The sequence below is a fragment of the Poecilia reticulata genome, linkage group LG10, assembly GCF_000633615.1.
Source record: "Poecilia reticulata strain Guanapo linkage group LG10, Guppy_female_1.0+MT, whole genome shotgun sequence".
In the NCBI taxonomy this organism is placed as follows: Eukaryota; Metazoa; Chordata; class Actinopteri; order Cyprinodontiformes; family Poeciliidae; genus Poecilia; species Poecilia reticulata.
This window is the reverse complement of record NC_024340.1, coordinates 27,035,265-27,046,825: the sequence shown is the minus strand read 5'-3', so window position 1 is coordinate 27,046,825 and position 11,561 is coordinate 27,035,265. Positions and strand designations below refer to the sequence as shown.

Below are 11,561 nucleotides of genomic sequence, written 5' to 3'. Positions count from 1 at the left end.
AGCATAAAGCTTTTCAAATGAATGGCTGCATTAAGCAACATGTGTGAGTTTAGAACAGAGTAAACTAGTTATTCTCTATATAATGTGTACACCTGATGCCCAGATATAGGTTGTTTTAATTTGGGCAACATGTTTATTTTGAATGGAAGCAGTAATGTTTTGACTTCAATCTGATTGAGAATTTGTGGAAGGAGCCAAAGATTAGGGCGATGATAAGGATGCTGTCCAATCGTAAATACTTACAGTTCATCGCCAAAGATAAATCATAATGTTTTTGCTCTTAGTCGATCTTCCAGGGACAATTTACTGTATGTTGTCCACTACCTTGCCCTTCAAATGCCACTGCAGACTCAGCAGATAGGCAATAAAAATACAACCAGGAAGGCTTTGTTCAAACAGCCAATATAATTTTTGCATAATACGTGGGTGAGGGTGTGTGCATGTTTGGCTCACATCGGTCAGCACAATGAACCTGGGGTGCATAGAGTAGCTGGAAAAGTGAGAGTAGTTTACTTTTTTAAAAAAATGGCACTCAAACAAAAGTAAAAAAATAAAAAAAATCCTAGAAGCACTTCATCTCCACAAGGTTCCTCAATTAAATTTAAGGGTACCGCTATACAGTGTTTCCTCTACACTTCCTCTGGCAAGCTGGTTCAAAATCTTTTGAGTTCATGCTTGAGAAATAAAATGTATAATCAGAGTTTTCATTCAGTTTTCGTGGTTCGAGTTCAGACCGTTTAAATGGCTAATATTTAAAAACCCTGTAAAATTCCTTTTTTACAGTGCAAGGGTTAACTGAGCTCGTCATGACTGAAATCCGACACAGTTCCTGAAGAATGAGCCTGCCTGTGGAGACGTTTCTCTTTTCGCCGGTTCGTTTCGGGCAGCAGCTCCACAGGTGGGTTTCGTGTTGACACGTACAACCAAACTGTAGACGGGAGGTGAGTTGTCGGTGTTTATGTGACGCCGGGGTGCTCCTCCTTCCCTCCCCGGGGCAGAGAGCCGCTCCGCCGCCGCCGTCGCCGCCTCCTCCTTCCTCCGGGTTCACACATGGCGACCGCCGGGAAAAACTTACGCCGTTTTTAAAAGCGGAGTTCAGGGAAGGGAAATCACCGTGACAGGCCGTAGATGAGCGTGTAAGTACGAGTTAAAGGCTGTTGCTGTGGTTTTGGTTTTGTTTTGTTTTTTTCCATTTTGGTTTGGAGGAATACGGATGTTTTCGTATATTTCCTGTTGTTGTCTCACCTGTGCAGCCAGGTGAGGAGATAGGACACCTGTGCACACGTAGTGTTGACACGATGTAAACTTCTTATGTAGTGAATCCGCCTTATTAGACGTAACCATGTGATATTTAAACTTCAAACTTAATGTAATTGAAATACTTTAAGTAGTTTGTTGTGTCTCCTGTCACTCCTGTCTCTCCAGCATGATGGATTAYAGTGTTTCAAATGGACCTGGATMCCTGTTCTCATTTGAACCCGAGGACGTGGCTCTGATATCCCTCCTGGAATGCCCCTTGTGTTTTGAGCGGCTGGATGCTTCTGCCAAGGTGCTGCCCTGCCAGCACACCTTCTGCCTGTCCTGTCTGCAGAGGCATGGGGTGGCCCAGTCCCAGCTGTTCTGCCCGGAGTGTGGAGCTCCCGTCCCTGTCAGGACAGTGGAGGAGCTCCCGGAAAACCTGCTGCTGGTCCGGCTCCTGGAGGGGCTTCAGGGCCTGTCGGGACCTGGAAAAAGCCCAAACAGGGTCCGGTATGCATTGCCAGTAGATAAGGGCAGCTTGGAGGATCAGCAGCAGGAGAGTCAACGCAGAGAGAGGCAAGGGTACAGTGAGGTCAGTGCGTGACTCCAGTCAATATGCTCTACATTTCTTTCGGGGCCTTATTATTATTATTATTTTTATTTTTTATTTTTTTWATTTTTTTTATTTCTTAATTTTTTTAAACAATTCTATCATTAAAAGATGAGGTGTTACAGAAAGTATGTGGATCATAACATTGTCCAYAACTGCAGAAACTTGAACAACATTGTGCAAACTTTAGGTGTGGCGTGGTGGTAGCATAGACACATTAGTGGCTGTGCCTGTTGTGTGTTTTCTACTGCGAGTTAAAACGATGTTACCTTTGTTCATCATCTTCAAAATCCTATCTGGAACGATCCCTCCGGAGCAAAGGTTCTCAAACATTTTATTACAAGTAACACTACTAAGTTTTGTACATATACTGACACATTTAAAACAGTATTGAAACAGGAATTGGACTTTTAAAGTAAGATTTATTTATAAAATGTCTTTGAAAAATGGTAAAACTAACAAAATACGGACATTTACAATAAGAAAACAAAACATGGCTCAACAACTTTGCTCCTACTAGATAAAACAATGTAATATAAGTTGGTTTTATCGTAAAACCAAAATGTAATCCTTATTTTAAGGACAGTGCAAAACGTACATTTGTCAATGGAAATGCCCTTTTTTGTTTTTTGAAAAACTGAGCAACAAATCATGTAGTTTGTAACAACACAGAATTCAAACAGCATAATATTGCGTTAAATGTGTGACTTTAAAGTCTTTTGTTTTTGCTTTAGCTGCTTAAATAAAGCTGTTAAAATCACATATTTTATTACCTTTACTCTTAAAAATACTTAGCAATGATTACTACTTAGTTTTAATGTATTTTTTCCCCCCAAAGATATTAGGACCAACTAACAACTCTGGCGCTAAAGATCCACATGCGGCTGCAGAGCACTCGATAGTTTCAGTAAAAAGACATTTAATAAAACATAAAAGTTGAGTTTGGCATCATAGCATGGTAAAAACTTGTGATAATGTAGTGCTGGAGTTTAACTGGTGATATTTCCACTCAGTACAGTGATGGATTTTGAAGGTTAGGCTGTTTCAGTGCACACAGCAAAAAATAAATAAAAAAATCTCCTGGCGGTTGTTGCTGCTTGCCCTGTGACAAGGTTCCAGTGACGGTATTTTTATGGTGCGTTTCATCTTTTATGCACATTACAATCTAAAATAGTTTAATTAATTCTGTAATAGTCACACTAGAGCATAATCTGACTCATTAAAAAGGCATTCTCTGCTCCGTTTGGCCTGCAGCAAGGCGGTCCGCTCAGACCTGTGTGTGGATGCTGCTGCCGTTCCTCAGGTGCATGTTACCTCAGAGCTGAGGGTTCACTTCCCTCATGACAAAGAGCCGAACACAAACCCCTGCACGTCCCCCGAGCCCTGTTCTCAAACACGAGTCTCCACTGAGAAAGCCAGTGCAGTGCACAGGCTCAAAGTGCTCATAAGTTATTGAAAAACTCTAAAAGGAATGAATGCATTGATACAGCAAGACTGGGTCAGATGAACTGTGATTCAATCATTACATATCAAATTTCAACTCCTGACGGAGCACTTTCTGACATTCAACACCTGCAACCTGATTGTTTTAATGCTTTTGAAAAATAATAAATTATTAAACATTTTAGAAACAGTAGTCTATTTGAAACCTATCTCAAATTTCCACATTATTTATACCTGGCATTCTGTGAACATACTAAGTAGACTTGTAATTGAGGTGCAATTTTGCTTGAAAGTCACCTTATTGTGATAAAGTATTGTGACAAAGGGGGAAAAAAAACAACTAACTTTCTCCCTTTTGCTCTGGCTAGGAGTTGAGGGTTTACTTCAACTCCCCATCATGAGTTCAGGCAGAGTTGAAAAGACGCTGCTCAGTTCAGGTTATTGAATCTGGGGTCATTTTACAGTTTAGACATGAAGATATCATTTTACATGAAGTTGTTTAATAACGGCAGTAGTAGTAATATAGTATAATAACATAATGTTATGATATGATATTAATATCACTATTATTGCTTTTTATAATATTAACAATAATAATAATGATATTCCCACACAAAGAACAGAACATTCAGTCAGTTTGATGTTTTTAGGCTTGGTGTTTATTTTTGCAATAAGTGATTGCTGTGGTTGATTAGCTACCTCTGCTATTAGCTATGCTAACACAGTGGTGGTTGATTAGCTCATTTAAACACCAGCTCTGCTGATGATTTGTCAGAGTTGGTGTTTAAATCACCTTTTTTATTATTTTTTAACTGAACCGAACACACAGAATTCCACACCAGATCTACATGTTAAGGTCGTCATAGTCAAGCTAGCATAACGGAGCTACTTCCCTCTCTGTGTTTTTCTTAATTAACTTTTTCCTGACCTGTTTTTCTAAGACAGCCATGTACTTCACTAAAGCTCTGCATGTCTTATAATATATTTGGTAAAATGCAGAGTTATTTTGTCATTTAATTTTAAATAAGCACTTTATAGAATTTTAAAAACGGCTTTAAGTTTGCGTTAAGGAAACGCAATTCAGCAATCTTTGATGATAACAGAGTCATCAAAACATCGCTCATTTACTTTGTGGCTTCATGTTCAACCGTTACCGACAAGACACTTTTCTTACAGACAAATTCAGTGTGCATGGTCTTTAAAAGCAATGCTGTCACAGGAATCCGCTGATGTCTGACTCTCTCCTGCTGCTCAGGCGGCTTTCAGATCGTCAGCAAACAACCACCGGGCTGACGTGTTGGGGGAGCTGGTCTGCACACCTGCTAGCAGTGTCCCCCCCAGCCACAAAGCAGCGGACAAGCGGTACTATGAAAACAGCAGCGACAGCAGCAGAGCGTCTCTCGGTGAGCTGCAGGCGGGCAGCCAGACGCCTCAGCTGCAGCCCCTGCAGCAGGCCCAGCCGCAGCCTCTCTGTAGGGCGCTCTGTGACTTCAGCCCAGAAGAGATGGATGTGGAAGACAGCAAATATTATCTCAGTTTCCTCAAGGTCTGCCACTCAACACGACACGAACACAGCAGGGAAGGCTCATGTTCATCGCCTTCGGTTGTCAGTGTGCATAGAGTGGAGTTTTCCTGTGTCTAACAGCCTCATTCGACCAGCTCGCCACCAGCGTTCAAAACGCTTTTGTCGTCCGATGTGCAGCATCACCAGATAGGGGGAAGGTGTACTCACTCGTAAATGGAAAAGACTGCACAAATAGTAGATTTTAAAGTCTTTAATCTTTTGTCTTTTTACAGTTTTTGAGGAGTTTATTTTCAGCTCATGTTTAGGAAAATCTTAACATCCGTTTTCTGAGATTCAGTGGTCATGTAAGATGGCGCTAGGMTAGCTTAGATTTCACAAAACAAAAMAAAATTACTTTGGACAATTTTAATTGTMTTTTTTCCAGTCCCTTATTTTTATTAATCTTTTGCTTATTTTGCAGTTATGATTAAGCATTTTTTTCCCCATTTGACACCCTTGTTTTCATAGTGAAGTAAGATATTTTCTAGCCCTTATTTTAAAGTACTACCATTCATTGCAGGAAAATATCAGTTTTTCATTAGTCCTGTATTTTTGTTCTGCAGACTTGTTTAGCAGGTCTGGTAGGATCCCTCTAAAACCTGYTGAACCTTTCAAATCCCTTTGCGGGGAAATGGAGGTTTTCACCTTCCTTAGAGGTTTTGTGCTTTGTTCAGACCTTAAATGAATCTTCATCCCGTATTAAAGTATAGTTTTTTTTTTAGGAGCTTGGACTGAAAGGTTGATGCTTAAAGTGAATCACAGCTGCTTGGTGTCGAGACAAGTTTAACTGAATTGAAACTCGAATAAATCCTTTTCCTAATGATTAATGAAAATAGGCCATGAGCTGTGAAGGAAGCTTATTAGAAGTTTATTTTTCTTGTTTTTTTTTGGTAGATGTTATCTATATTTGGGTGCCATTTCTTTATTATTATTATTATTGATTAACTTTTGTTTTTGTTACTTTTAAGTAGATCTTTGCAATTAAAGAAAAAGAGGAGAGAAGAAAAATATAAGTTAAGCCAGTGAAACTTCGTCCCACCGGCCAAATATTTTACTGGCATAAAATAATTCAACCCAGGGGTTCACAATTACAGGACTATGTCTGTTGTGAAGCTCCAATCTGAATCACTGTATTTAATTATAATTTGCAACAATATGCGTCTTAGTCACATTTCTTTTATCAATATTTTTAAAACAACTGTCATTCTTGGGAAACCATCCACCTCAAATGTTGATACTGGCTAAATTAAAGTTTTGTCACTTTGCTGCATTGGGTGGTTACCTGTATCCAGGTTTCCCAAGTTTTAAAAAAAAATCACATTTTCAAAGTGGCTAAGATTCTCCAGAGTTAAAGGCCTTTTGCCAAAGAAAATGCTAGTGTTTTCTCTGGCTGGTTGGACCATAGGCTACTACAATGTAGCCCCTCCCCCACCTCTTGCTGCAAATTGCAATTGAGCGACTTTCAAGAAAGAACTTAATCCAAAGTTAATGTAGTCATCTGCAGCAGCAGTAGGGATAGTTATTTCAATGATGAATAAAAGTAATCAGGTCATGTTTTACATTTTTGTGTAAATCTCATGATACTGTAATATAGATMTTTTCCTTTTTTTAATTRAATTGTACTGTCAAACAATATAAGAAGAGCACTGAACAGCATTACAGCATCGCTATGACAACAGTCTGTGTTTACTGGGTTTACCTAAAGGTTACCAGCGTTTTCCAAATCCAACAGTAAAACAGATGAAACTCATTCAGCCTTCYTGTTGCYTGCTGGGAGTTGTTGAATGAACCATGTGACCTAGAAAACACACTTTTTATTAACTTCTTCTCATCAGGCTTTACTTTGCTGGTTCTAAAAATAGCCAGATGTGGAGTATMCGCTGATCAGATACAGATCGGATCTTTGAGCTTCTGACCGGGCGGTCAGCTGTCGGCGCTGATCAGGCTGAAAATTCTCCTCTCTAGATCAGCAGCTGATTCATTTGCTCCTCTTTCATTTTTTTTTACTCAAGGTCAGTAATAATGACAATTTGCTGGAAAACTTATAAAGAGTCAGCAGTTTTGAAGATAGCTGACTCACGACCTCAGCATATTTAGTCTCTCTAACAACGTGCGAGCATGAATGCACCGCACAGTAAGTTCACGGTGGTACCATTATGTAACGGTCACTGTGTTTTGTTCGCTCGCCTGTTTCTCACAGAGGGAAAACCGAGACTTATGGAGCTGAGGGCACCGACCTCTGCTGCACTGGTCGTTACTTACCCTGAGGCATCTCTGAGGCTGTTATATAAGGGCCTCGGTTTCTTGCGCGCTCTCCATTAAAGCACACTTGAGCTGGCCTTTCTCTTTAATGGAGGTGGTCAAATGTCTTTTTCCTTTTCTTTTTTTTTTTTTTTTAAGAGATTGGCCACAGAAAGCACCAGGCCTACAGACACAAAGCGAGCTGATGTCACGTACGGCAGCAGAAACACAGGACTCTGAGAGTTTCTGGGCAGAGTGCTCAGTCCCTGGGACGAGCTCCGTCTTGTTACCAACCACCTGATGTTTTCCCGCTGCTCTCTACGTGTCTCTCACTTATTTCCGATCTTTGCAGGGAGACATCCTGACCGCCTTCAGGCGAGTGGACGAGGCCTGGATCGAGGCAAAGCTGGGGGAGAAAGTTGGGCTTTGTCCCAGACAGTTTGTGGAGGTGAGCTTTTTTTCTTCTTCTTTTTTTTCCCCCTCGCTCTACTTTTCGACTYGTTCTGTTTTAAGGTGCTCGGCTCTCGAAAAAAAAAAAAACACGTCCCAGATGTGATTGGGTACAGCTCAGCGGCTGGATGCTGCCTTGTTTTTCAGTTAAACGRTTGATTCATCGGTAAAGGTCACTGTTATGCTGCAAAGCGCTGAGGCAGAGGGCTCGTCTGTGAAGCTGTGCTGTGTCTGCAGCTGCTCATTAGCGTGTGACTGGGTGCTTTACTCAGGTTTGCTGGGCTTGCTCAGCTTGCTGGCTGTCATTTGTTTTCCTTTGTGCTTTCTGCCTTAAGGAATTAACTTCATCCATGCTGGAAAGAAAAAAAAAAAAAACATTGCATTTGCTCCTACAGTGTGTTCACTGCTCCTGGTTAGATTTTCTCCAAAAAGTCTCCTCATGCACCTGCTTTTGTCCCCCGCGTCCTCGCCTCCTCCTTTTTCATCCATCTTAGCCYCTGCTTGTACTTTTCTCCTCACCAAGCCTGTCTCTCCTCTYGTCGTGCAGCCAGGCGTGAAGACACGGTAATGCTTTCTCTGCCTGGGTGACATAACAGCACATCACAGTGCCGAGGGAGCAGCATCAACCCTGCTATGCCTGTCTGTCTGTCTGTCTGTCTGTTCCTTTCTCAGCATCGCTCAGCCCTTCTTGGCTGATTGGCTCGTACTTACCCTGTCTGCCTGCTAGCCTGCCCAACAAGTTGTAAGGGAGAACCGAGTTTCTGATAAGTAGGTGTGTTTAAACAGCCGCTTTGCCKATCAGTGGGAGCAGAAGGTTGTCAGGCACTAGCAGCGTGTAGGAGAGGATGTTGCATGAATTCGTCCTGATTTTTAGTTAACGCTTCTCTGACTGTTCCAGCCAAACTCTGCAGCAGCCAAGCTGCTTAAAGGAAAGGGCCGGGGCGGGAGTGACTCAGCAGAACCTCATCATCAGTCCGGCAGCGGGGGCAAAGACAAGGCCGCTGACGCACCCAGCCGCTCTGCCCATTACRGAGTCCCTCAGGTCCAAACCAAGACCCCCGTCATCAATGCTTTGCGGAAGCAGCCCACAGCCAGCTCCTTCCAGCCGCCCGCCAACATCAACTTTGTCCCTCAGGGCCAGCCGCAGCACTACTCGGCGCTCTCCGCGGCTCGCAGCCAGTCCTACCCTCGCAGAGTGAACTCTCGCCGAAACAGCCGGCGCTCTGACTCCCACAGGCACCTGTTACAGGTGAGTCGAACTCTGAAAGCTCTTCACCTTTTCCTTCCGTTGTGCTCGCGTCGCCGTTGAGCTAAGTCGTATTCGACTTTGTTTTTCTTGTCAGGGATTTTCTCCGAACAGAAAACGTGTGGTTGGCAAAAAGCGTGCGGCCGATTTTCAGTGGGATGATAGARWTGTTTTGCTCGAGTCACAAAAAARRAGATGAAGTTGACCTCAGGAATGCAGGGAGGGAGATAATAACACCGAGCTCAAGGAGCGGATAAGAAAGGGGGCGTTTGCCCGTGCGTTGGCCAGGGTTTGATTAAGAGGCTCTTAAGAGGACACAGATGTGGAAAAGAGCAAGATACGAAAGATGAGAATGGGTTGTAACTTTGAAAAGGTCTTTAATCATCTGAGTCCAGCGGGAGAGTCCAGGCTGAATTCCAGCCAAACTTTTTCTGCCTTCAATTCAAGCAGAGTCTTGCACAAATTGAGACATTTGATACACAATAAAAAATGATTTTAAAATACCTGTCTCGTGTTAAATATGTAACTGCATCAGACGACAGAAAGATTTGAGATTGACTGATCAGAGATCGGSCTTGTATGAATTCTGGTCAACAATTTTACGGAGCTCTGACCAATTTCTTATTTAGATCTCCAAGTACTTTTGAAATAATTTCTGAATCAACTGAAAATGTGACTGTCTTAAGAATAAAATGTTTCYTTAATAAAATAAAACAATAGCTTTAAACTAACCACAGCTAGAGAGCATCTAGCAAAAGTTTTTGCATCACACAGTAATTTATTCAAAGACATCTGACAGAGGTATCTGTGAAAATAAATACTAGCTAAAACTAGTCACAGCTTGTTATTTACAGAAAATACTAAGGCTCACACAATTATTTTTGCATACTTCAGATTGTACAATGCTATGAGACAAAATATCTTAATTTTGTTTCCAAAATTGTGTAAAAGAACAAAAAAACATTCCAAACCTCCCACATCCGGTTATGCTTCTCATTTCATTTTAAAATCATGAACAAACTGAGAAAAACTACATTTCTYTGAATAACTGAGTTAAATTTGACAGAATGTTTCTGACAACATGAAGYTGACTAAAAGTTGTTAAAAAGCAACTGATTTGAAGGAGTTTATGACCAGATTAAAGTTGATTTAATTTGAGAARGGTTTCGAAGTCTCAACTAACTTAACCTTGTTGACCTTCTAAAGTGGGCCTAACCCTAACCCTACCAAAAACACTCTTGTCCTYCCCCTCTTCTCCCCCACTTTCTCTCCCCCGCTCCCCCTTCTCTCTTCCTCCCCTCCCCTGCCATCACTCTCCATTCTCATACCTTTTTCCCCCCTTTTTTCTGTCACTTCCCAATTCTTCTTTTTTTGATCATGATCACCACATAACAATTCACTACAAGCTCCACTTGAGCCCAGCTCAAATGGAGCAACTGCACCCACCGGAATATGCCAGCCATATTCTACGCACCTTACACAGCACATACAAACCAGAAGGTGGCTCYCTGGAGCACACCGCAAGCACCATACACCAACCATAAAGATAGTCCCTGTTACTCAAGATRGTTCTTGATCTCGAGTGAGAGTGCACTACCTATGAGGAAGCCAAATGGGTTGGAACCAATYGTGGTGGGCCCGCGTACCTCGAGAGTGAAATCGCTCAAATCTAAGAATACATTAGCGACTCAACCAGGAAGTCATAAAATAACCAAGACAATAAATACTGCAGGCGTCACCTGGCTCAGTTAAGGTCAGAGTTCATGAGTTAACAATCAAGAGTATGCAGGAAAAAATGGGTTACTTTAGAAGTTATTTATCCCATTATGGCATGTTCTGTTGTGCAGTGAAACCAAGCTAACATTTTATCGATATAACCTCAYATTGATACCTCAGACATGGTGGTGGTAGTGTGATTATCTTGGGTTGCCTTGTTTCGTTTTACTCAGCTGATCTTGATCTAAAGKGAAATACAGTATTTTTTTTTCCTCCGACATAAATTTTAAAATGAATTGAACATTTTCCAGCTTAATATTTTAGAAGACAAAAAAGCTCTTAATTGAATGTTAATTGTTCATGSTAAAAATGTATTTTCATTGTCGACTTCAAACAGCTTTTCTGTCACGATCAGTTATTAATTATTCAGAGTAGCAGCAGAAGCAACATCACCCCYTATATGTAAGAGCAGTCAGTGTCACACAGGTTGACAGATAATACTTCAAAACTTGACCTCATCACAGAGTTCATTTTTAGACTCTTTAACATCTTCATATAGATGGCCCCAAAAATAATCTGATTCCTGCTGCCATTTTGTTTCTCTTTCTTCTGCATCTCCATAGATARACTCCGATTTATTTAACTGCCACCAAGTTACAGTTACTGATTACGTCTTACTTGTTTACAAAATTTCAAATAAGTAATAGCATTTCAAATGAAAGGCTGCATTTAAGTTTTTACAATCTTAAGGAATAATAAAGCAGAATATCCATTTAGTAGATCATCAAGGCGTTTACACCGACTGCGGCGGTCGCACTGAAACCTGAAAAGCCTTGATAATATAATATGCTGGTCCGCCCCCTCACATAATGGTTTCCCTTGAATTACCTCAGATTTCAGAGCTCTAACCTGCAATTACATGTGTCAGCGCAAAAAAAAAAAAAAAAAAAGTATGGAAAAAAAAATCTCATTTGTGCTGAAGAAACCAGGAGGGGAAGGAAGTGGAGGACACCTGAGAAGAGTGATAAGAAATAGGGGAAATGAGATAGGTT

The 11,561-nt window shown here is 41.3% G+C and overlaps 1 protein-coding gene across 2 annotated transcripts in view; it reads left to right on the top strand.

Moving 5' to 3' along the window:
• The first annotated feature begins 806 nt into the window (after positions 1–806).
• The window catches only part of sh3rf2 (SH3 domain containing ring finger 2), a 21,411-nt gene continuing 10,656 nt past the window's right edge, over positions 807–11,561 (top strand). Inside the window, exons 1-5 of one of the 2 annotated variants that reach the window (XM_008420060.2) lie at positions 807–898; positions 1,426–1,831; positions 4,548–4,838; positions 7,450–7,545; positions 8,446–8,796. In XM_008420060.2, the coding sequence (XP_008418282.1) occupies positions 837–898; positions 1,426–1,831; positions 4,548–4,838; positions 7,450–7,545; positions 8,446–8,796 (1,206 nt within the window). In that variant the 5' untranslated portion in view covers positions 807–836. Of the gene's footprint in view, positions 1,137–1,425; positions 1,832–4,547; positions 4,839–7,449; positions 7,546–8,445; positions 8,797–11,561 lie in introns of both variants that reach the window. The other variant, XM_008420061.2, reaches the window with a different exon arrangement.